The sequence below is a fragment of the Lepisma saccharinum genome, chromosome 14 (assembly GCF_977018435.1).
Source record: "Lepisma saccharinum chromosome 14, izLepSacc3.1, whole genome shotgun sequence".
Lineage (NCBI taxonomy): Eukaryota > Metazoa > Arthropoda > Insecta > Zygentoma > Lepismatidae > Lepisma > Lepisma saccharinum.
The window spans coordinates 16,675,470-16,697,268 of record NC_139242.1 but is presented as its reverse complement, the minus strand read 5'-3'; the positions used below and the strand labels follow the sequence as shown (position 1 = coordinate 16,697,268).

The 21,799-nt window shown below is 34.9% G+C and overlaps 1 protein-coding gene across 4 annotated transcripts in view; it reads left to right on the top strand.

Moving 5' to 3' along the window:
* The window catches only part of LOC145998703 (putative transporter YutK), a 176,988-nt gene that overhangs the window by 150,811 nt on the left and 4,378 nt on the right, over positions 1-21,799 (top strand). For all 4 annotated transcript variants that reach the window (XM_083135187.1, XM_083135189.1, XM_083135188.1 and 1 more), the window contains 2 exons: positions 8,178-8,343; positions 18,739-18,897. In XM_083135187.1, coding sequence (XP_082991313.1) covers positions 8,178-8,343; positions 18,739-18,897 — 325 coding nt within the window. The remainder of the gene's footprint in view (positions 1-8,177; positions 8,344-18,738; positions 18,898-21,799) is intronic.

Below are 21,799 nucleotides of genomic sequence, written 5' to 3'. Positions count from 1 at the left end.
TAAGAAGGCAAGAGAATTAGTTGGTTAATATGGAGCTAATTAGAAACTGCCATCCTCGAGGCTTCATGATGCAAGCCTTGCCTTCTACAAGTTTATTTTCGACATGATTCTTGCTCTTCTTATGCTTTTTACAGATAACATCAAAAGCTGTGATATGCGATTTTCTGGCTCTTCTACTTACAACACAGACACTCATGTTTCTTTTTACATTGCAACGATGAGGATAGTTAGTATTATATGGTTTTGGCGAGTCTCATACGTCCAGGAAAAATAAACTCCTGTAGGATATTTTGTGTAGTAGTGAGACATGCTAGCACCGTAAATTGAACAGCACATAATTTAGATTTTATTGAAAAGCAAGCAAAAGCCATTGGAAGCAGTTTCAAGACTGAAATGGCTATGCAAGGACACTTATTATAATGTTAATATTTTAGTATAATGTTTCAACAACGTTTGAAACGTTTGTATGAGAACGATGGAACGTTCTGTCATCCTCATCTTCACGATTAGTCAAACGTAGCATTCATTCACTGTTCATCTTTTTCGTCCTTAAATTCTAATAATTATGTATTTTATCTAACAATGGATTAAAGTAAATACCAAACATTATTCAGAAGTAATTCTCAAAACATTATACTAAAATATTAACATTATAATAAGTGTCCTTGCATAGACATTTCAGTCTTCATACTGCTTCCAACAGCTTCTGCTTGATTTTCAATAAAATCTAAGTTATGTGCTGTTCAATTTACGGTGCTAGCATGTCTCATGTATTTGCTCTCTTCGGGTTTAAGAAGTCTAGAGAGTTAGTTAGTTAGTTGTTTCCCACTGCACTATTTGAATTTTGAATAATCACATGTTAGTTATAAATGCATCGTTCACACACTGTCTGATCATATATGTGTTTGGGTTGAAGCTTCGTATCTGACCAAAACATTTCTTTTCTTCTTTTTCTTGTTATCTGCTTTCTATATGGAATATTAGAAACAACACATTTCCATTAACAGTATTTCATGTTATGCAAAACATATAAGTTTATACACCATCAGAGGTGTGATTGCAACAACATTACCACTATGTCATCCGACAAAAGGTTAGAATCGGTATTGTTATATTTTATTGCACAGGTCATTTCTTTTTTTTAATATGTAGAGCTATAGGTGAACATAGTAACTTAAGCCCTCAGAGTCGTAAACCAACAAAAGTACACCTCTCTTAACTGCCTTGTATGGGGGTAGGGGGGACAATTGTAGCTGTTGGTGCAATACACTTTGAAGTTTTGTTTTCTAAGTGCCACACATCAATTTCATCATAATTATCATTATTCATCCTCATCGTTGCCTTTAGTCAAAATTGCCTCTTCTTTTTTACAAATTTTTGTACTGATATCCGTACACCCTGGGCCTTAGCAGATTAACAGAAATCGTCTGAAGTTTGAACTCCTGACCCCTCCCAATACCGTTGCAAGCTTATTTGTGATTGTTCTCCTCAATTATTCAAAGTACCTTATTTTCGCATATTCAAATACACACAAGTTCATATCACATTAGTGATTTTAAATTGTATTCTTGGGGGCCATGCACACACTTTCTAACATTGTTGCCTGATATTAAAATAAGCGAAAACACACTGCTATGCTTAATAAAAAAGAAACATCCATTCATTGCCAGATTATACACCTGTATAGGTCGAGGTTCATAAGCCTCATCCATCTCATTCTAGGGACTGCATATTTTGTATACAGTTTATAGTGGCATCACAACACAGGTTATAACTCATTATTAAGTCTGTTAAAAAAAAATCATCTGTAAATATGAGAATTCTTGCTGTGAAATTTTTATGCTGTTTAACCTAACAGGATTCGAATCCCTGAGGGAGCCAAGTACTGAGCTTTTGCATTCCATATTAGCAAAACCTTTATATTTATAACCTCAATTTACTAATTTGGAAATTCCCCTTAGTCAACCAATCAGCACATTCAAATAACCTCCTATAGAGAAAGAGGGGAGGGGTCATGACATTCCTGAGCTAGTATTATTGATGTAACGTTATTAACAGGTTAATGCCCACACATAGCTGTAAGTGCATCAATCTCTACGCAGACACTTAGGAATGTTTGGAATGCAAAGAATTCTTGTAAGAAAACAAATAATTGGAAAATTCCCCTTAGCCAACCATTCAGCTCAAATCACATGACCCTCTCTCTCTCTTTTTTATAAAGAAAATGGAAGGACATAACATTCCCAAGACAGTATTATCGATGTAACATTCTTAACAGGTCAATGACTTAATGTTTACACACACATACATAAGTGCATCAATCTCTACATACATACACTCACATACACACATACAGGAATGTTTAGAATGGAAAGAATTCTCAGGAAATTCCCCTTAGCCAAGCAAGTTACATGACCCTCTCTCTTTTTTTAAATAAAAAAAGAAGGTCGTGACATTCCCAAGCTAGTATTATTGACGTGACATTCTTAACAAGTCAACATCACGTCTACACACAGGCACACACACTCGGAGGATGTTTGGAATGCAAAACTATTGATTTTGTCTGAGTAAAAACAACTAGGTTACATAACAATTCTTGCTAACATTTGTGTGTTGCAGAAGTTTCTATGGAAAATTAATTGCAATTAAGAAATTATTAGCTCCGTCTAGTTCACTACACTTTTAGACATATTGTGGAGTGCAGGTGCATCCCAGCACCAGGCAAGTGCAGTAGAACTGTGTTTTTTGAACTTCTGCAACTATAAAAAAAAAACTTTATACAATAAAATTGGAATTTAAGCTCTTGCGTAAAACAAATTTTCAGTTTTTTACACTTGGAAAATCAGCTAAAATCATGATTTTCAGTTAAATTACACTAAGAGAGATCACTATGAAATTGTTAGATTTTGGGGGGGATGTTTGCTCGTAACCCCCTTTCTGACTACTGAGGAGAACTGCAACAACACATCCATACTTTTCAAACACTCTCAGGATACTGACTGATCTGTAATGCGAAAACCCTTTAAGTAACCTAAGCGCAGACCGTGTTGAAAACATCCGAAACAGTGAGCCAATCAGAAGACACCACATCATCGCATTACGTCATAATCCAACCAATCAGAAAACAACACATTAGATACGGGTCATCATAATATTGCATAATAACTTGTTGCATAATATGATGCAATAATTTACCCTTACAAGCCATCCCAATGTTGCATAATAACTTGTTGCACAACATGATGCAATAATTTACCCTTACAGGCCATCGCAATGTTGCGTAATAACTTTTTGCATAACATGATGCAATAATTTACCCTAACAATCCATCACAATGTTATGTAATGTTACGTATTTAACTCGAAAGAAATTGTGACACTCATAGGAAATACGAGATGAAAAAATCACAGAGATGCAATACTATAAAATCGACAAAAACATCGTCAAAATAGGTTCACCACTGTGCTTAAATTAATAAAAATAGTAGGCTTCGTACCAAGTACAGTGGGATCCATGAGTTTTACCTTGCAAATTGTCCATCGCTATGTTCGTGCAATTTATTTGACCCAATAAGAGCTTCAAGAATTAAAAGAAAACTCAAAACAAGCTGTTGACAACTTCTGAACCAGCATACATAACAATCCATCGCTTAAAAACACAGGATGGAAGAGAAAAATTAATGAAAATAGTCATGGACAATTTGCAGGTTAATACTCATGGATCCCACTGTACCAAGTGTGGGTGTGCGTGGGTGTGCATGGGTGTGCATGAGTATGGGTGGGTTTAGGTGTTACATACTTTAACTCGAAAGAAATTATGACACTCGTACCAAGTATGAGATGAAAAAACACAGATTTGCAATAGTATAAAATCGACAAAAACATCATCAAAATAGGTTTTCCATTGTGGTTAAATTAATAAAAATAATAGGCCTCGTAGCAAGTATGAATTTGAAGGAATCTGATTACTCTACTTTTAAATACTTTTTAAAATAATAATGATTTTTTAAAATGGAATGAAGATCATAGTTTTCTATTTTCTTCCACTAAATGTTATAGTAAGCATAATGTAGTGATAGATACTAAGTAGTGCAAGGATGAATAATTTAATAAGCATCCGAATACCGGGCAATTTTCAACATGGTTGCAACAGGATAAATTCAAGTAGGGGTACAAGGACTTGTCAGGCATACTGCATATGACTGAAATGATATACAGGGACCCTCAAGGTAACAGACCCAGGCCTTCACATATTTCTGGGTAGGGTGACCAGACAAATACATTCAAAAAAGAGGACAGAGCATGGCGATAAAGGAGGACAAAGTCATAAAACAGAGGACATTGCAAAAAATGGCAACACCCATTTGCCATTATTCATAATTTAATTAATATAAACAATCTTACTAACACTTTGCTCACCAATGATTTTTTCAGTAGTTTCCTCTTACCTTTAAGCAAAGAAAACAATCCCCTAATCTATTATTTAACACTTTCAACGTCCTCCAGTTGGACCCTAGTCTTTACAAAGTTAATCAGCTGCTCTTTGTGTTGGGAATATGAGACCCTTTGTAACTCATCAGGTGTAACGTTCAAATTCGCAAGGTGCTTTTATTTTACAGTTGTGACTGGGATTAATCGTTATTCTACTACCTCAAAGCACCTTGTGGAAGTTAAAAAATCAATTGGGTGGAGGTTATTATCGCGTTTTTCACGGCACCTCAAAGTTGCCTGTGAACTTCGCTATACTTAACTCCAATTCAGGGACAAACACAATAATATTGGCGTTTACGAGCTGATTCCGAAAACAAAGGAAAGTAGTACTGCCACCAATTTCCAAAATGCATTATAAGCTACAATAAGGCTTATGTCTTTCTAGATTTGTTTACCTTCACCAATAACTACAATTGTTTCTAGCTACAAATGCCTCTTTTACTATTCATTTTCTATCATCTAAGCATGTAGTGATTAAGGAAAAATTCAGCGTAAATGAAGTCAAACGCAGATGTCCAATTTTTTTAACAATTCAACAACGTCATTTATTCCACATTAAAGGTTAACAACAAGGTGAACATAATCTCTTTATAATTACTGCAACAAGATTACATCAAGAGAACCATTAACAACATTCTTCATAACATTTAGGATAATATTTGCAAATTTAAATCGAACAACAACTTACGTCCTTCTTGACGCTGACTAGGTACAACCTTTGAACAATAATTTTGCCGCATTTATCACTATGCTTATATTTTGTAGTTCAAATAGTCTTAATCAATCATTCAACATAAGAGGTTCAAAAATTTGGAAATCAGCTAAATTGAGTAATCTACAATTTGTTAACTTACTTTCCTATCTAGGCTTCAACCATTTTTTAGTGATATAGGCTAAATCAAAATGATTTTACTCTTTTAAATAACCGTCGGTATTGTGATTATAGATTCATAAACTGTAAAAAGCCCATACTTAGAAATATGCAGCAAATTTACACAAACCCTTTTATTCTTTTTTGTAGAAGAGACCCTAGATGCTCATTCGGAGTTAAGTAATTGAATTACTTCGCACAATTTGCCAGTAAATTGACGGAATCAAAAAGGGGGGAAAAGGGGGGAATCGTGTTGTTGAAAGACTTCGTCGCGATTACTTCAAGTATGTGTTTGCGATGTGTTTCACAAAACCCAACAAGTCTTTCCAAAAAAAAAAATGAACACGTTATAGAACTGCAAATATCAAACAGTTTTTTTGGACACGCGTGTTCTGATCACCATTTTAACTTTCGTCTATATGTTCAAAACTGGGCGAGTATATCACAAGCACGTGACATGCCATTAATTTAACGACGTGCTGCATTCAAATTGTGGCTTCGTGATATTTTACAAATGTCAATGCTATCATTTATCTAGCAAACACGTATGTATTTATGTACGATGTAAGATAGAACTTTGTCGCTGACAAAATTAGTTATTTTCACAACTTGATGCAAATCTTACGTAATTTGCGTAGTTCCTTGTCAAGTAAAAATCGGTATTTTCCACTCGCACTACAATTCACCAAAAACATCAATATACATTTGCCTACCTTCGTTTTACGTGCGGTAAAGTTCCAGCTTCTGAAAGGGGACGACTTCCTTCATTTTTGTAGACGAATCCACATGGGTGAGTGTATCTCTGAGTGTATCTCGTGGTTAGAATCTGAAGTAGCTCATTCGCCCATTTCCAATATCACTCCTGCTGCTAACCGTTAAATGCCGCGTTCCATTCCATGCATCAATTAGGCAACTGGTACCATATTTGAAATGTTGCGACGCGTATTTTACATCGAAGGCTCATGATTTGCATTCAACAAACCTAGCCAATTCATCGCGAATTGTAAAGAACGAGTCCAGACGATAAAGTTCAAACTGCGTCCCCGAGAAACATTTGCAGTGGAGCACGTGAAAACAAAAAACTGTTGGAGATATCAAGCACAAGACGCAACTGACTTGTGCACATGCACATACCCCCACTCTTTCACTTCCTGGTTACGTCATGTTTTAGATGGCGTGATTACGACGAGATATCTCGCAAATGGCCAGTGGTGCCATTTGTCGAAAGTTCAGGGAATTAAATAATGAGAGATTTTATCACTTATTTGAGCGGAGCAAATTTCCAACACGCAGAGTTGGAAGTTGTCGATTTTGGGATCTGAATTGCAATAAAACGCTACACAGGGTAACAATTAACACAACACGGTTTTATAACTTATATCTCCTATAGTATAAAGACTTACAAGCAATGTACAGATTTACACGCGTTTCTTTAGTTTTGTTATTTGATGCCTGAAGAGCCGAAAAGAACAATTCTTACAGCATTTCAAATCACATTCACTACCACACAACTTTATATAGTATTTACGTTGGACAAAAGAAACGAAAAGACACGAAAGTTTCTGCACATAATTATTATTTCAGCGTATTGCAAAAAAGAAACTAAATTAATGCAAACCAATAACACTATTCTGGCATTCCATTTTCAGTTACTACGTTCTTGTTGATTCCTCCTCTTCTTTTGTTTCTCCGACACAACCCATCGTTAGTTGAAATATTCATTCACTTTCTTTGCCGAGATGGGAAAGTAACGTCAACACGAACAGATTACGACATATTTCAACAACATCTTTACCTAACTATAGTTGTCAGTGATAATCTGAACATGTTTGAAATATCAAACCTTAAATACTCATGTTTGTTACACACTTGGCAATCATAACTAAGAATATCTATAATTAGAAGCATAGCTTTTTTTCTCCTTTCCAATTCTTTGATATCCCCATAAGTGAATGCAAATGTAACAAACGAGCTTTGCTTAACTTATTTTCACAAACTGAATTAAAATTTTAGGTAGTTCAGATTGGGTAGGGAAATATGATTATAATGCCATGAACATTTCTAACACTCTTTCAACAGCAGGGGAAAGTGAGAGCCACCTTAACTCATATTTGTTTCTTCCAAGCTTTAAAAGTTGGATATTTTCTTGTGAGATAATTGTTGAATTTACACTTTCGATTCATTATTTCATAAAAGTAAATAATACATAATAATCAAAACTGGCAGTACGCGCTTCCATATTGCATATGTATGACTCAAAGAGAAACTGGCCGACCTTCGTTGGAAAATTCAAATTTTCTTTATTGAAGGTGAGGTTCAGCCTATGGCTGTTCTCCCACATAACCCTAAATAATTTAAATTAATCAATCAATCCAAAAGGAACTGCACAGACTACGTGCATTCCAGTCTGGGACGTGCTCAAAGGGGAAGCAATGAGTTACAATAATACTCATGACTCAGTCTGGCAAAGTAATTGTGTCCAGCTCCCAGATGCTAGGTGAGCATTGCTCGAATACTTAATACGCCCCAAGTGATGCCTTAAATGATGACCGTTGTGTGTGGAAGCATTCTCTATGCAGTCCATTTACTATGGTCGATGCTGTACTCTTTCCAAAAAAGGAGGACATTTACCTAAAAAAGGAGGACATGTCTGGATAAAAGAGGACATCTGGTCACCATATTCCTGGGTTCCCATTATTTTGATAAAAAAAAATAATAGTTAATCTCACTCAAATAATAATGTCAGAGAGGGTATTGTAAAATTGAAAATGGCCTACTTCCCAGATTCCTGCAATATAAAAATTTGTATCCCACAGGGTTGCAGTCAACGCACTTGATGCAGCTTCTCGAGGAGCAAGTGAAGCAACCCAACTTGTCCTTGGGATCATAGCGAACGTCATCGCTTTTGTGGCATGTGTGGAATTTATGAACAACACTGTTCAGTGGTTAGGGACACTTGTTGGAGCAGACCTAACGATCCAGGTTAGTACACGATAGTTTAAGAGCAAATCAGAACACTGGCATATGCAGGAGGGGAGCTAATGGTGTTATAGGGTATCCCTCCCCTACCCAGAATGCAGGTGATGTGATATCCAATTTTACAATTCCAGCTCCATCCTGAAAAAAAAATTCTGCATCTACCAATGATTAAGACCAGGCATGTATCAACTAAGTTTCTCACATAATAATAATAATAATAATAATAACAATAATGAATTTATAGAAACAAGCATGGAGCCCCTCCAACTGCATACATTCAGCAGTATGCACTTGTTTCCCTGGTATCTAAAAATTTAAATCCAGGACATCATCTCTTTAGAATTAAGGTTCTCCCATTTAAAATGCTACCTTATTTAAATATTTTTACTTGCGTTCTTACAATATTTTTGTAATTAGCTAAAAGTTTAAATATTTTATGATTAATATGGTTTGCTTGTCATTCATGTTCTGGGTTCCAGTACAGTACAATTATTTTTAATTGCAAGTACATATTTGCAATATATGTATAATGTTTTACAATGACCATATACATTTATTTTATTTATTTATTTACCAAAAGTTTCAGATACAGTACAGACCATTTTGAAGTGAAACTGTTAAAATGTTTTGATTCAAAAGATTCTCATACCCAAATATGTTCATGTAAATTTTTCATAATGTGATATATTCTGTGAAGAATTTTTTTTTTTTACGTTTAGATTGTCCTGTAGCCTAGAAGAGGAGAGAAATAAAACTTCTTATTTCCAGTTTAGTTCGTTTGAATAATGGCTTAAAAGTTAACATGCAGTATCAGGTTTGAATTATGGCTTCTTAAAATTTAACAGGTTATGGGCCCAGCCCAGGTGTTCATGAACTGTGCTGCGATGTACTTTGGAGTTGCTTCATCACAGTGAAAATTTTATCGTAAATTTTTTGTGATGTACTCATGACTGATCACATGTTTTGATAATGCATGTAGTGCTTGTGAAGCTTTGAATCGAACTTTGTGCAATGTAATTTTTTTTGTACGAAAATTGAAACAAATTCGATACTACAATGACGACTCCAGTCGTGATTAATAGTGGACAGCCAAACATTGAAAAACTGGAAGGTGTTAAGAATTACGCCACGTGGAAGTTCGTAATGAAATTAACTCTGATCGATAGTGGTTTATGGGACTGTATCGAAGCTGCTACTCCAGTGGATCCAGTTCGAGACCAGAAAGCGTATGCCAAGATTTGTTTGTGCGTGCATTCTTCTTGCTACCCACATGTTAGAAATGCTGCAAGTGCAAAGGCAGCATGGAATAATCTGAAGGCAGCTTACGAAAATCAAGGTATAAGTAGGCGCTTAGCAATTAAAAGAAGACTGGCCAGAGTGCGTTATGAAGATTTTCCTTCAATGGACTTGTACCTTGGTGAAATCATTTCATTACAACAAGAGTTGGCGGACGTGGGTTGCAGTATTGATGATGAAGAAATAGCCGAAATTATGTTGATTGGATTGCCTGAAGAGTTTAATCCTTTGGTAATGGGTATTGAAGGAACACAGACGAAACTTACCAGCGAGTTTGTGAAGTCACGGCTCATGCAGGGTGATTTTCGATGAAGTGAAAATGTTTCCAAGGATTCTGCATATTTAGCTTCAGATAAGAAGAAGGGTCCATTTGTACCTATTTGCCATCATTGCAAGAAGGAAGGCCACATAAAGCCTAGATGTCCTCAACTTCAGAAGTCTAAGAAGCGGATGAAGAAACCTACAGTTACGAAGCAAGGACCAAGTTCTTCGCAAAACAATAATTCGTTTTTGTTGACTACACACAGTGCTTATGCCAGTAAAATATTTAATGATGATGACTGGTTATTAGATTCAGGGTGTACTTCACACATGAGTAAACGTAAAGATTGGTTTGATAATTATTCAAATTCTAAATCATCTGAAATTACCATTGCAAATAATCAAAAGGTGATCAGTAATGGAATTGGTGATGTGAAAGTAAAACTCAAAAATAATGTGCAGAAGTTAATATCTGAAGTGATGTATGTTCCAGATATTACTGCTAATTTGTTGTCTGTTAACAAAGTTACTGAAAAAGGTTATGTTATACTTTTCGATGACAAACGGTGTAGTGGTTACAATGTATCTGATATTGAGATTAAGGCTACTCCAAAATTTACAGCAACAAAGGTAGGTGGCATTTATAAGTTAGACCAGGCTGAAAATTTGTCCATGATGAATTTAAACAATACTACTGTAAATTCTCTTGAAAATTGTGAAGAGACAGTAGCTATGTTGTCAGTTAATGCTTCACAAGATGTATGGCATAAACGTTTAGGTCACTTGAATCTAAAAGGAATGATATCTTTGAGAGATAATTTAGCTGATGGAGTATGTTTTCATCATGACACCCCAAAACAATGTATCCCTTGCATTGAGGGGAAGCAGAAAACTGCATCCTTTCCCAAGGGAGTGGCAAAAAGAGCTAAAGAAAAACTAGAGTTAATACATTCTGATGTTTGTGGACCAATGTCCGAATCAAGTTGGGGTGGTGCACGATATTTTGTTACTTTTACTGATGATTATACTCGCAAGAGTTTTGTATATTTTCTTAAATTTAAGCATGAAGTATTTGAAAAATTTGTAGAGTTCAAAGCTTTTGTAGAAAATCAGTGTAATTTAAAAATTAAGAAACTTAGATCAGATAATGGTACAGAATACTGTAACAAGAAATTTTCTGCATTTCTCAGTGAACATGGTATAATCCATGAGACAAGTGTTCCATATACTCCGCAACAAAATGGAGTTGCCGAGAGACTAAACAGAACAGTTGTAGAAAAAGCTAGAACCATGCTTCATGATGCTAATCTCAGTAAGAGATATTGGGCTGAAGCAATTTCAACAGGTGTATACCTGAAGAATGTTTGTCCTACAGTTGCAATTAAAGATGCTACTCCAGAGGAAATGTGGACAGGACGTAGAGTTAATCTAAGTCATCTTCGTGTATTTGGTTGTACAGCATATGTTTTGACACCAGACTATAAACGAAAAAAGATGGATAGTAAGTCGAAACCATACATTATGGTAGGTTACTGTGAGTTTACAAAAGGTTATAGATTAGCTTCTAATTCTGGTAAGGTTATTAAAGCAAGAAGTGTTATATTCCTGGAAAATGTTGCAGGGTCATGTGTCGATAAGACAGATGTCAACACTGACATGTCTTCTGATGTAATTTTACCTCTGACTGTACAGATAACCATTTAGTGGATCACAAGTTAAAAACAATGACAGTCAAAATATTGTAGGTGCTAGACAGAAATCTGAAGAAAAGTCAAGTGACACTTGTGTTGATAGTAATGTCGGCGAATTATCAGAAGTAACAAATTCAGAAACTGCTGAATGTTCTAATGTAGGTAGTGATTTTTCTCAAAATGTAGAACAAGAAAATGGTAGACCTGTTAGAAATAAGCAATTACCAATTTGGATGGGTGATTATGATTTATCCGACACATCCTTTATGAGTTTTGAGGAACCTGTAAGTTTTGAAGATGCCACAACATGCAAAGAAAATTCCAAATGGAAGAGAGCGATGGATGATGAATATAAATCACTCTTGAAGAATGAAGTTTGGGAATTAGTAGATCGTCCAAAAGAGCAGAGTGTAGTTAAATGTAAATGGGTATATAAAGTAAAACAAGATGTAAATGGGGATGTAGATAGATACAAAGCTAGATTAGTAGCACGGGGCTTTACGCAACGATACGGTATCGATTATGAAGAGACGTTTGCACCTGTTGTAAGACACTCTACTCTCAGACTTTTGTTTGCTATTGGTGTGGAATACAATATGGACATAGATCATATTGATATAAGTACTGCATTCCTGAATGGTGATTTAAATGAGACAATTTATATGGAACAACCACAAGGTTATCAGGTTGATAATAAAGTGTGTCTACTCAAAAAGAGTTTGTATGGTCTAAAACAAGCAAGTAGAGCTTGGAATCAGAAAATACATGATGTATTAATCAAAATGAAATATGATCAATCAAAATGTGAACCTTGTGTTTATACAAAATGTATAAAGGGTAAAAAGATGATTGTAGCATTGTATGTTGATGATATTTTTGTATTTAGTGAAGATGCATGTGAAAAACAATTGTTGATCCATGTACTGAAAGAACATTTTGATGTTAAAATTATTGGGACCAGTAAGACATTGTCTAGGAATGGAGGTTGACAGGAATAAGAAATTGAATACTCTAACTTTATCTCAAAAGCAGTATACTAAACAGTTACTTACACGTTTTGGTATGAATAATTGCAAAACTGTTTCAACTCCCATGGAGCTAAATGTAAAATTAGAAAAAGCTGAGAAATGTGAAACCAAATTTCCCTATCAGCAATTGGTAGGTAGTCTCATGTATCTAGCAGTTTGTACGCGACCAGATATTGCTTTTGCTTGTAGTAAACTCAGTCAATTCAATAATTGTTATGATGTAAGACATTGGGTTGCAGCAAATAGAGTCTTAAGATATTTGGCAGGTACACTAGATTATAAACTTAAATTTCAAAAAGGTGGAAATGAAGTAAAAGTGTACACAGATGCTGACTGGGCTAATGATTTGGTAGATCGTAAGTCATACAGTGGTTTAGTTGTAAAATTTGGAGGCTCAATTGTAAATTGGGAATCAAGGAAGCAACGAACAGTTGCATACTCAAGTACTGAGGCAGAGTATTATAGTTTGGGTGATGCTGCCAAAGAGGCACAATTCATGAAAAATTTGTTATCAGAGATAATTGATATTAAGGTGACAATTACAATTTTTAATGATAATTTAAGTGCTCATAAAATTGTTGAAAATTCTCAGCACCATAGGCGTACAAAGCACATTGATGTACGACATCATTATATTAGGGATGCTGTTCAACAAGGAGATTTTCATTTGGTTTATCAACCAACAAATGATAAGATAGCAGATTTGTTAACAAAACCTGTATCAAAAATTGTGCATGACAATTATGTATCACAGTTAGGTATGAAATAATTATAGTCACATGTATGTAAAGTATACATATTTGAGTAAGGGGAAGTGTTAAAATGTTTTGATTCAAAAGATTCTCATACCCAAATATGTTCATGTAAATTTTTCATAATGTGATATATTCTGTGAAGAATTTTTTTTTTTACGTTTAGATTGTCCTGTAGCCTAGAAGAGGAGAGAAATAAAACTTCTTATTTCCAGTTTAGTTCGTTTGAATAATGGCTTAAAAGTTAACATGCAGTATCAGGTTTGAATTATGGCTTCTTAAAATTTAACAGAAACAGTTACAGGAGATAAACAGCAATAATAACAAAACAATAGAGTACAAGATGGCACAGAAAAAATTTAAGATTACACATTCATTGTTAACAATTTTCTGAAATTGTGCTCTGGTAAAAATATGTCAACATTTGAAGGTAGGTTATATACAAGCAAGGAAGCTTGTAGAAAAGAGTAGAAAAGAGACCGCTGTAGAAGTGGGACTGTGAAAGAGCTTTATGTTGCGGGTTGGCCATGTGGGGACTCGTAGATTAAATTTGTTGAGCAGAAATTCAGATTTAATTTTGCCGTTCATGTTTTTATGCAAGAATTTCATGTCTATTAATTCACGATGTGTGGGTGTGTGTGGTGCTTGAATATTCAAGACAGACATAATATGTGTTTTATGAAGGTACCTCAGAGAAGGTATTCTATGGCGAGCAATGGCAAGGAAAAAGTTGAGAACAGAATCAATCCAGGAGAGATTAGTTTTTGAACCCATGGTCCAGATAGGAGAGCAGTATTCAAGAATAGGAATAAGAGATTTGTAAAATATGCTGATGGATGATTGGTGTTTGATTTCAGTGAATCTGTACAGAAGGCCGAGAAGACACATTGCTCTTTTAGTACTGTTTCTAATGTGCTTATTAAGTCTAGTTTTTCATCAATGATAACTCCAAGATCTTTTTGTGAGAAAACTTATTTGATGGGATTGTTTTCAAGAGAATAAGGAAAATTGAGTTTGTTCCTTTTTAGGGAAATGGTGAAAGGGGAGCATTTCTGGGCATTCAATTCCATCTAGGACTAAGGACCGGTGCAATGGCAAAAAGGTGGGGAGAGATTTTACTTCTTCAGGAGATTCGAATATTGTGTGTGTGAGCTGACAGACTGTCTCCGAAGAGAATTTTTTATGAAAAACACATTGAAAAGTTGTACTCTCTCATCTTCTATGGTGGTGGTAGAATTGTACACAATTTCCATCGGCACACGAGGGTTCTACTTTCTTGAATTTACTAGTGAAAAGAACTTGTTTAGATCAGTCGTACACTCTGCTGTTAAGTTATTTACATAATCAATATACATATTTTTGAATAAATATTTTGAGTGCCTCTGAATATCACACAATATTTTATAAGTATATTCATTGGGGTACTGTTTCCAAAAGTTCCAAGCCTGTTTTTTTTTTATTTTTCAAAATAAGAATAAGTTCACTATCAAAACAAATTGGGTATTTCACAGAGCATGCTTTCTTGGTGGGAACAAAGTCATTTATTGCAGCATGCAGAGCTTCCACAAACATCTCCATTGTGTCGTTGACCTCTTCCTGTTCCAGCAGAAACCAGTGGTAGGCATCTAGAGCTTGGCGGATGTCATTTCATGGGGCATTTTGCCACAGGCAGCATGGTCCATTCTGGGGTGGGGAGTTTTCACCTTCTCAGTGAAGGGGAGGCGAACAGCGACATTGAGAGAGGCATTGTCAGACGGTAGCAAATTCATTGGAGGTGCTGTCTCTAGTTCACACAGTGTTGCCAGCACATAATCCAAAGAGCTTTCTCTGCTTGTTTTGTGCATTTTATGCTGCTTCAACCCATACCATGTATGAAAGTGTCTATAAACCACTGGTCGTTTGAACAATTTACACATCCAGTGGTTGGATTTTCTCAGTCAGTGGAGAGACTGAAGTCACCACACAAAACGACATTTCCACACTTCATAGCTGCCAACACCAAATCCCTGCAAGCTTAAAGGATACGTAGGGGAGAGTTTTTGTGCGGACGATAATAGGAGACAGAAGAAGTTTTTTGCCATTTACAGTATTAAGTTTCACCCAAATAATTTCACAAGCCTGACTAAGATCCCCGCAAACTTTACTGTTCTATTTCGTGTTAAACAAATTATAACGCCATCAACACATTGATTTAGATGGTCATTTCTAAAGATGTTAAAATGCTTGGTAAATGGTAATTCAGCATCAGTTACAGAATCATTTAGCCAGGTCTCAGTATAAACTAAACAGTCATATTGAATTAACTCAGTTAAGTTGATAGCACACTCAATATTGAGTTAACTCAGTTAAGTTGATAGCACACTCAGAAAGTTTGCTTTAGATGCTTTGTAAATTCTGCTAGTACACAGAAAAAAACAGTACACAGAAAAAACAGTTTTGTTTTGTTTTGAGGGACCAGGGCTCTGGTGAATGGATGTCACTACACATGAGCACGAGGCAGAGCAGTTGAAAGTGGCAGGTGATGATAGGCTTACCTCGTGGTTGCTCCCCTTGGGTCGGTGACTGCGACATGGCTGTGGAAAGTCCAGGAACACATCCAGCTGCAGGAAATAGAAAGGTCTGATTTCCAAGATTCCATTCATCAGACAGTCACTTCTCAACAAGGATAAACCAGAAAACTGATCTGAACGTTGAAACGCACAAATGTAACAAAGCACTATCAGAAAAATCACACTGTTAGCAGAGAGAAGAAACATGCTCCAACCACGATCTGCCATTTTGAACGATTTGTAATGATTTAAGTTGGATGAAAAGTGACAGAATCTGGCCCAGAAATTTATCTGTCCTGAAATTGTACATATTTTTAAAACCTAATAAGAACTATCTTTAAAATCGCCATACAATTTTAAGGATATTACTTTCTTTATTGGTAGTACAAGGTAATGCATAAACTCATACACACAACTTCATACGTATCCATAGGAATGTGTGTAAATTAGAGTGCACGTGTGCGGAGGTTCGACGCTTTACACCTCCTCTCCCCTTGAAGATCAAAGATCCAACTGCGTTACTGTACACATACTGGGTGATTTTTTTAACCTGAATCATTTGAATATCTTGAAAAAATATCATCCTACAAAAAAAATGTTCCAAATAAAAAGTTGATAGTTTGGAGGGGGAAGTTTAGTGGTGCAACAGAAGAACACCCCCTCCCCCTCTTGTAGGTGGGGCGGGGGTCAACTTTGAAATTTCAAACAGAAACCCCTATTTTTTATTACAGATTCGGATTTTACGGGGAAAAATACATAAGTTTTGTCTGAAACATTTTTTTCGATTCGTGATAGATGGTGCTAGAATCGACAAATTTTCATTTCTTGAATGTTTACACTTTAAAACCAATATATTTCATTTTGCAATTCATCTAAATTCAAAAAATAAAATATTCTCGTGCATGAACTTTGTACTAATTCTTGACAAATCTTTTGAGATTTCATTAAGCTGGTAATTCACCTATTTACAACATTTAAAAGTTAGATTCGATATTTGTTTAATTTTTTTATTGTTGTGTCAAAGATGCTTAACAAAGCTACAACAGAAAAAAAAATTAAAAAATAAAACAATGTCAAGAAACAGTTCCTTTTTAGACTTTTCCTGTGAAATCATTGTTTGTTTATCATTGTTTTTTAGATCACAACAATGCTCCGAGCGATTAATTTGACTAAGCTGTTGATACTTTTTAATATCAATGGATGTATTAACTGTAGAAGAGAAAATTGAAATGGTTCTCGTGTATGGAGAATCTGGCAGGAATCTCCATCAAGCTGTCGTTGTTTATGCTCAGAGTTTTCCAGACAGGGTGCGTTCTTTCGCTTCGTTTCAATGTACAGTCAATCAATTTACTACTGAAGAAAGTGTTAAACCTAAACAAAGGACCCGTCGAAGAACAGTTACTGGAGAAGAAAATGAAATTAATGTGTTAGCTGCTGTGGCCCATGATCCTCATGTCAGCTCGCGAGAAGTAGCTCGAAGTTCTGGATTGTCCCAGAGCAGTGTTTTGAAGATTTTACAGCGTCATAAATATCATCCATATCATGTGTCATTGCATCAAGATCTTCATGGCGATGATTTTCAAAATCGAGTGACGTTTTGTCAGTGGGCACGTGAACAAATACAAATACACCCAAATTTCTTTCGTCTGGTATTGTTCTCTGATGAGTCATCTTTTACAAACCACGGAATGGTCAATCGGCATAATATGCATTACTGGAGTGTCGAAAATCCGCACTGGCTGCGCCAAGTTGAGCATCAGCTTCCATGGACTATAAACGTGTGGTGTGGAATTATTGATGACAAACTCATCGGACCCTACTTCATTGATGGAAATTTGAATGGTCAACAGTACCGCGACATTCTTCAAAATGAACTGCCAATATTACTTGAAGATCTTAACCTGGAACTGAGACAGAACATGTGGTTTCAGCAGGATGGATGTCCAGCGCACTATTCGAGAGCAGCACGTGAAGTACTCGACCGTGACTTCAATGGCCGATGGATCGGCAGAGCTGGTCCTGTAAATTGGCCTGCCAGATCACCAGATCTTACTTCACCAGATTTCTTTTTGTGGGGCTACCTAAAAGATAAAGTGTATCGAGAATTGCCAACTACTCGTGAAAATATGATAGAGCGAATCCAAAACGCTTGTGCCATTATTGAACCAGAGGTACTTTTCAGTTGTGTACATTCATTCGAAGCTCGGATCAATAAATGTATTGAAGGTCAACATTTTGAACACTTAATGTAATTGAGAAGTGAATGTAGTTTACTAGCCATCGAGATATCTAGAGCTAAGAATTGTCGAGTAATTTTGAATTTTCAAAATAAATTTATTTGTTTTACAACAATTTCAAGTTCTGGAACAAAAATGTTTTTATTTTTTGAATTTAGATGAATTGCAAAATGAAATACATTGGTTTTAAAGTGTAAACATTCAAGAAATGAAAATTTGTCGATTCTAGCACCATCTATCACGAATCGAAAAAAATGTTTCAGACAAAACTTATGTATTTTTTCCCGTAAAATCCGAATCTGTAATAAAAAAATAGGGGTTTCTATTTGAAATTTCAAAGTTGCCCCCCACCCCACCTACAAGAGGGGGAGGGGGTGTTCTTCTGTTGCACCACTAAACTTTTCCCTCCAAACTATCAACTTTTTATTTGGAACATTTTTTTTGTAGGATGATATTTTTTCAAGACATTCAAATGATTCAGGTTAAAAAAATCACCCAGTATATTCAAGATTCTATAAAGTTATTTTGTATCTTTGTGTTCGGCTCCTAGTTTGAGTGTGAATGCTTTTATTTTTCTTCAACAGAGAATTATATCCTGGGTCTTCATTCCTTTAACATGGTTGATGGGAGTCTCATGGGATGAATGTGACAAGGTGGCGTGGCTGGTGGGAGTGAAAACAATTATAAATGAATTCGTTGCCTATGATGAACTGGGAAAATATATAAAGCAGAACGCAATATCTGTAAGTAAACCCTGTTTGTGTTATCATGTTAACTATATTATTCTTGCGAAAACTTATCTCTAGCTTACTTTTCATGTTACAAAGAGCAACTATTGTTATTGCATCACATATAGTTAAGGTGCATTGATACATTGGTGGATTTAGTGAGAGGGGCATGTACCCCTCCTAAAGGAATGACTTAAGTAAGTAATGATTAGAGACTGGATTTTAAAGTGAGAAACTTTACTATAAAAAAGACAAAAAAAGGTGAAATTATGGCCAAAAAAAAGGAAATGAAAAAGGACTATAGTTTATTTTTGCACTTCACCATAAATATTATATTAAATAAAATCACAGTGTATATACCATTCATATATAAAAAGTGATACATTAGATTAGATTTATTTCCATCCACTTGATCATATGGGTACAAATAGCACTATGATATGGGATAGGTCAATTACATGTATAATTTTGAGTACAAAGGAATTAACACATTCTTAAGCATATTAAAAAGTATAAAAGGGTATAAAATAACATAACATTAAAAATAGAAGAAAAATCAAAGGTTATGTCTATTAATGAGAATAAAAATTGAAGGTTATGTCTGTTAATGAAAAATATGATCTAAGTACTCCTCTGTTCTGTAAAACAAATACTTCATTAGCAAGCTCTTTACTGTCATTTTAAATTTAGTTGGATTATGATTTTTTAATTCCTCTGGCAGTTTCTTATAAAGTTTTACACCTTGAAATCCATTATGTGTTTTGGATGTGCGGACAGTAGAAAGGTGGAGGGAGTCATGTATATGTGTATGTCTAGATTTTTTGAGAAGATTTCAGAATTTCTATGAATAAAGTACAATGTTTCTAATATGTATAAACATGTAAGAGGTAATATTTTAAATTCATTGAAAATTTGTTTTGTTGGGCTTGAGAGGGATACATTTTTCATAATTTTCAATATCCGTTTTTGCCAAATAAAAATTTTCTGCATTTTGGGTGAACTGCCCCAGAAAGAAATACCATATGTAACTACAGGTTGAATCTGTCCAAAATATACTGTCCTTAACACATTCGGATCTGGACTCATAATACGGCATTTTTACCTCTGGTCTGCGGTTTTTGGTAGTTTTTCAAAAAATTATAGAAAAAATATTTTTAATTTGTTTTTATTTACCACATATTTCTTAAATCTACAAAACGTCCTCTTTTCAATGAACAAAAATTTGTTAAATTTTCTTTTCATTTTCAGACATTTTTTAATATTTTTCTCAGCAATGTTTTGTGAAGAAAAAAAAGTACAACATTGTAACAAATGTTAATATAGAGATATTTTAAGTTCGTAATCTGGAAATTTCAATAATTAACTACATAAACTATCAATACATCTTTTGAATCTTGCATAAGAATACTTCTTATGTGCACATAACAAAAAATAATTACAAATTACAAGTAATTATCTTTTGTATGAAAAAGTGGCTGCAGGACAGGACCAGACAATGTATCAGTTGGTTCTGCGTCATCTGTAAAAATTAAACAAACAAATAAATAAACTAAATAAATAAAATAAATTTTCATTTGACATACACTATACAAAATAATAAATGGAAAAACTAAAAATACATCAGTGCATGTAGGAGAATCAAGCAAGAGGCAAGATGAATAGATCCAAAAAAATTACCTCTTCTCACTTCATTCATAAAATACTAGAGTTTACAACACTGTTTATATTGTCGACAATAATTATTACGAATATAACCTACATTCCAAATCTTCAAATTCATCTGCATCATCAAAATCGTCGCTAACTTCAAACTCTGATATGGAATTCTCATGCAGAATTTCCGCTATGCAGTCCGGATCTAACGACGCCATTCTAAACAATTCACAGTACATCAACTCGACAACAAACAGTCATAGGTGCGAGATAAAAACAGCACATGAGTCACCTTGCGGTCGGAATTTCAACAGAGGGGCTTGAATGAACACGCGCATGAGACGAAGTACGAGCATAGCCCGTCGTTCAATCGGAAAGCGATTGCATACCGCAGGACTGCTTATGTCCGTCGTTCATCCACATTGACTTTGTGAATTAAGTGCACTGTGGGCTATGCCCGTCGTGAGACCCCAATGTGTTAAATCATTTTAGGATAAAACATTTCTCAGGATTCTCATCATGTAGGGGAGAGTGGGGAAATAAGAAACACATGGGGTAATAAGAAACATAAAAAAATTAACATAGCCAACAATTTTAAATTTCTAGCATTGATAATTTTTTCTTGCATAGTTGGTAACCCAATGAACCCAGAAAAAAATAATGAGCTCAATTGTGCAATAAAACGAGCACACAAAAATTATAAAATAATTGCCAATTCTTTTCACCTTGGGTAATAAGAAGCAAGCTGTGTATTTTAATGCATTCTATCTATTAAACTGGCTGGAGCAAAAAGATACACTCAACATGTGTATCTTATTTACCCATATAATTTTGGTGCATATTTTTTTAAATATTTTTTTACTACAAAGGAATGAAAATGCTACAAAATAAATGTAATGGCAAAAGTTTTGATACAGCTCTATATTTTCAAAGCAAAAGCAACTGACATCTTCAAATGCTTATTTCTAATAGTTTTTATGGTAAATTAACAAAGAAAATCATATTTGTTACTTTATAATGTCATTTTTCTTCTCTGCAGATAGTGGTTTGATTGTAACTAGGTCTGAGCGGCTTGAAGTAAATGGTCCATTTCCGTTTCAAGATATAGGGCCACACAAGATAATTTATTTATGTACACTTTGTATGTCGTCATAAGAAGGCCAACTAAAAGTACCCAAATATTATTTGAGGAACTTGATTATGCAGCTGTCTTCTTGAACTTTAGTAACTCGTCCCACATACCAGCTGATGCCATAGTAAATGG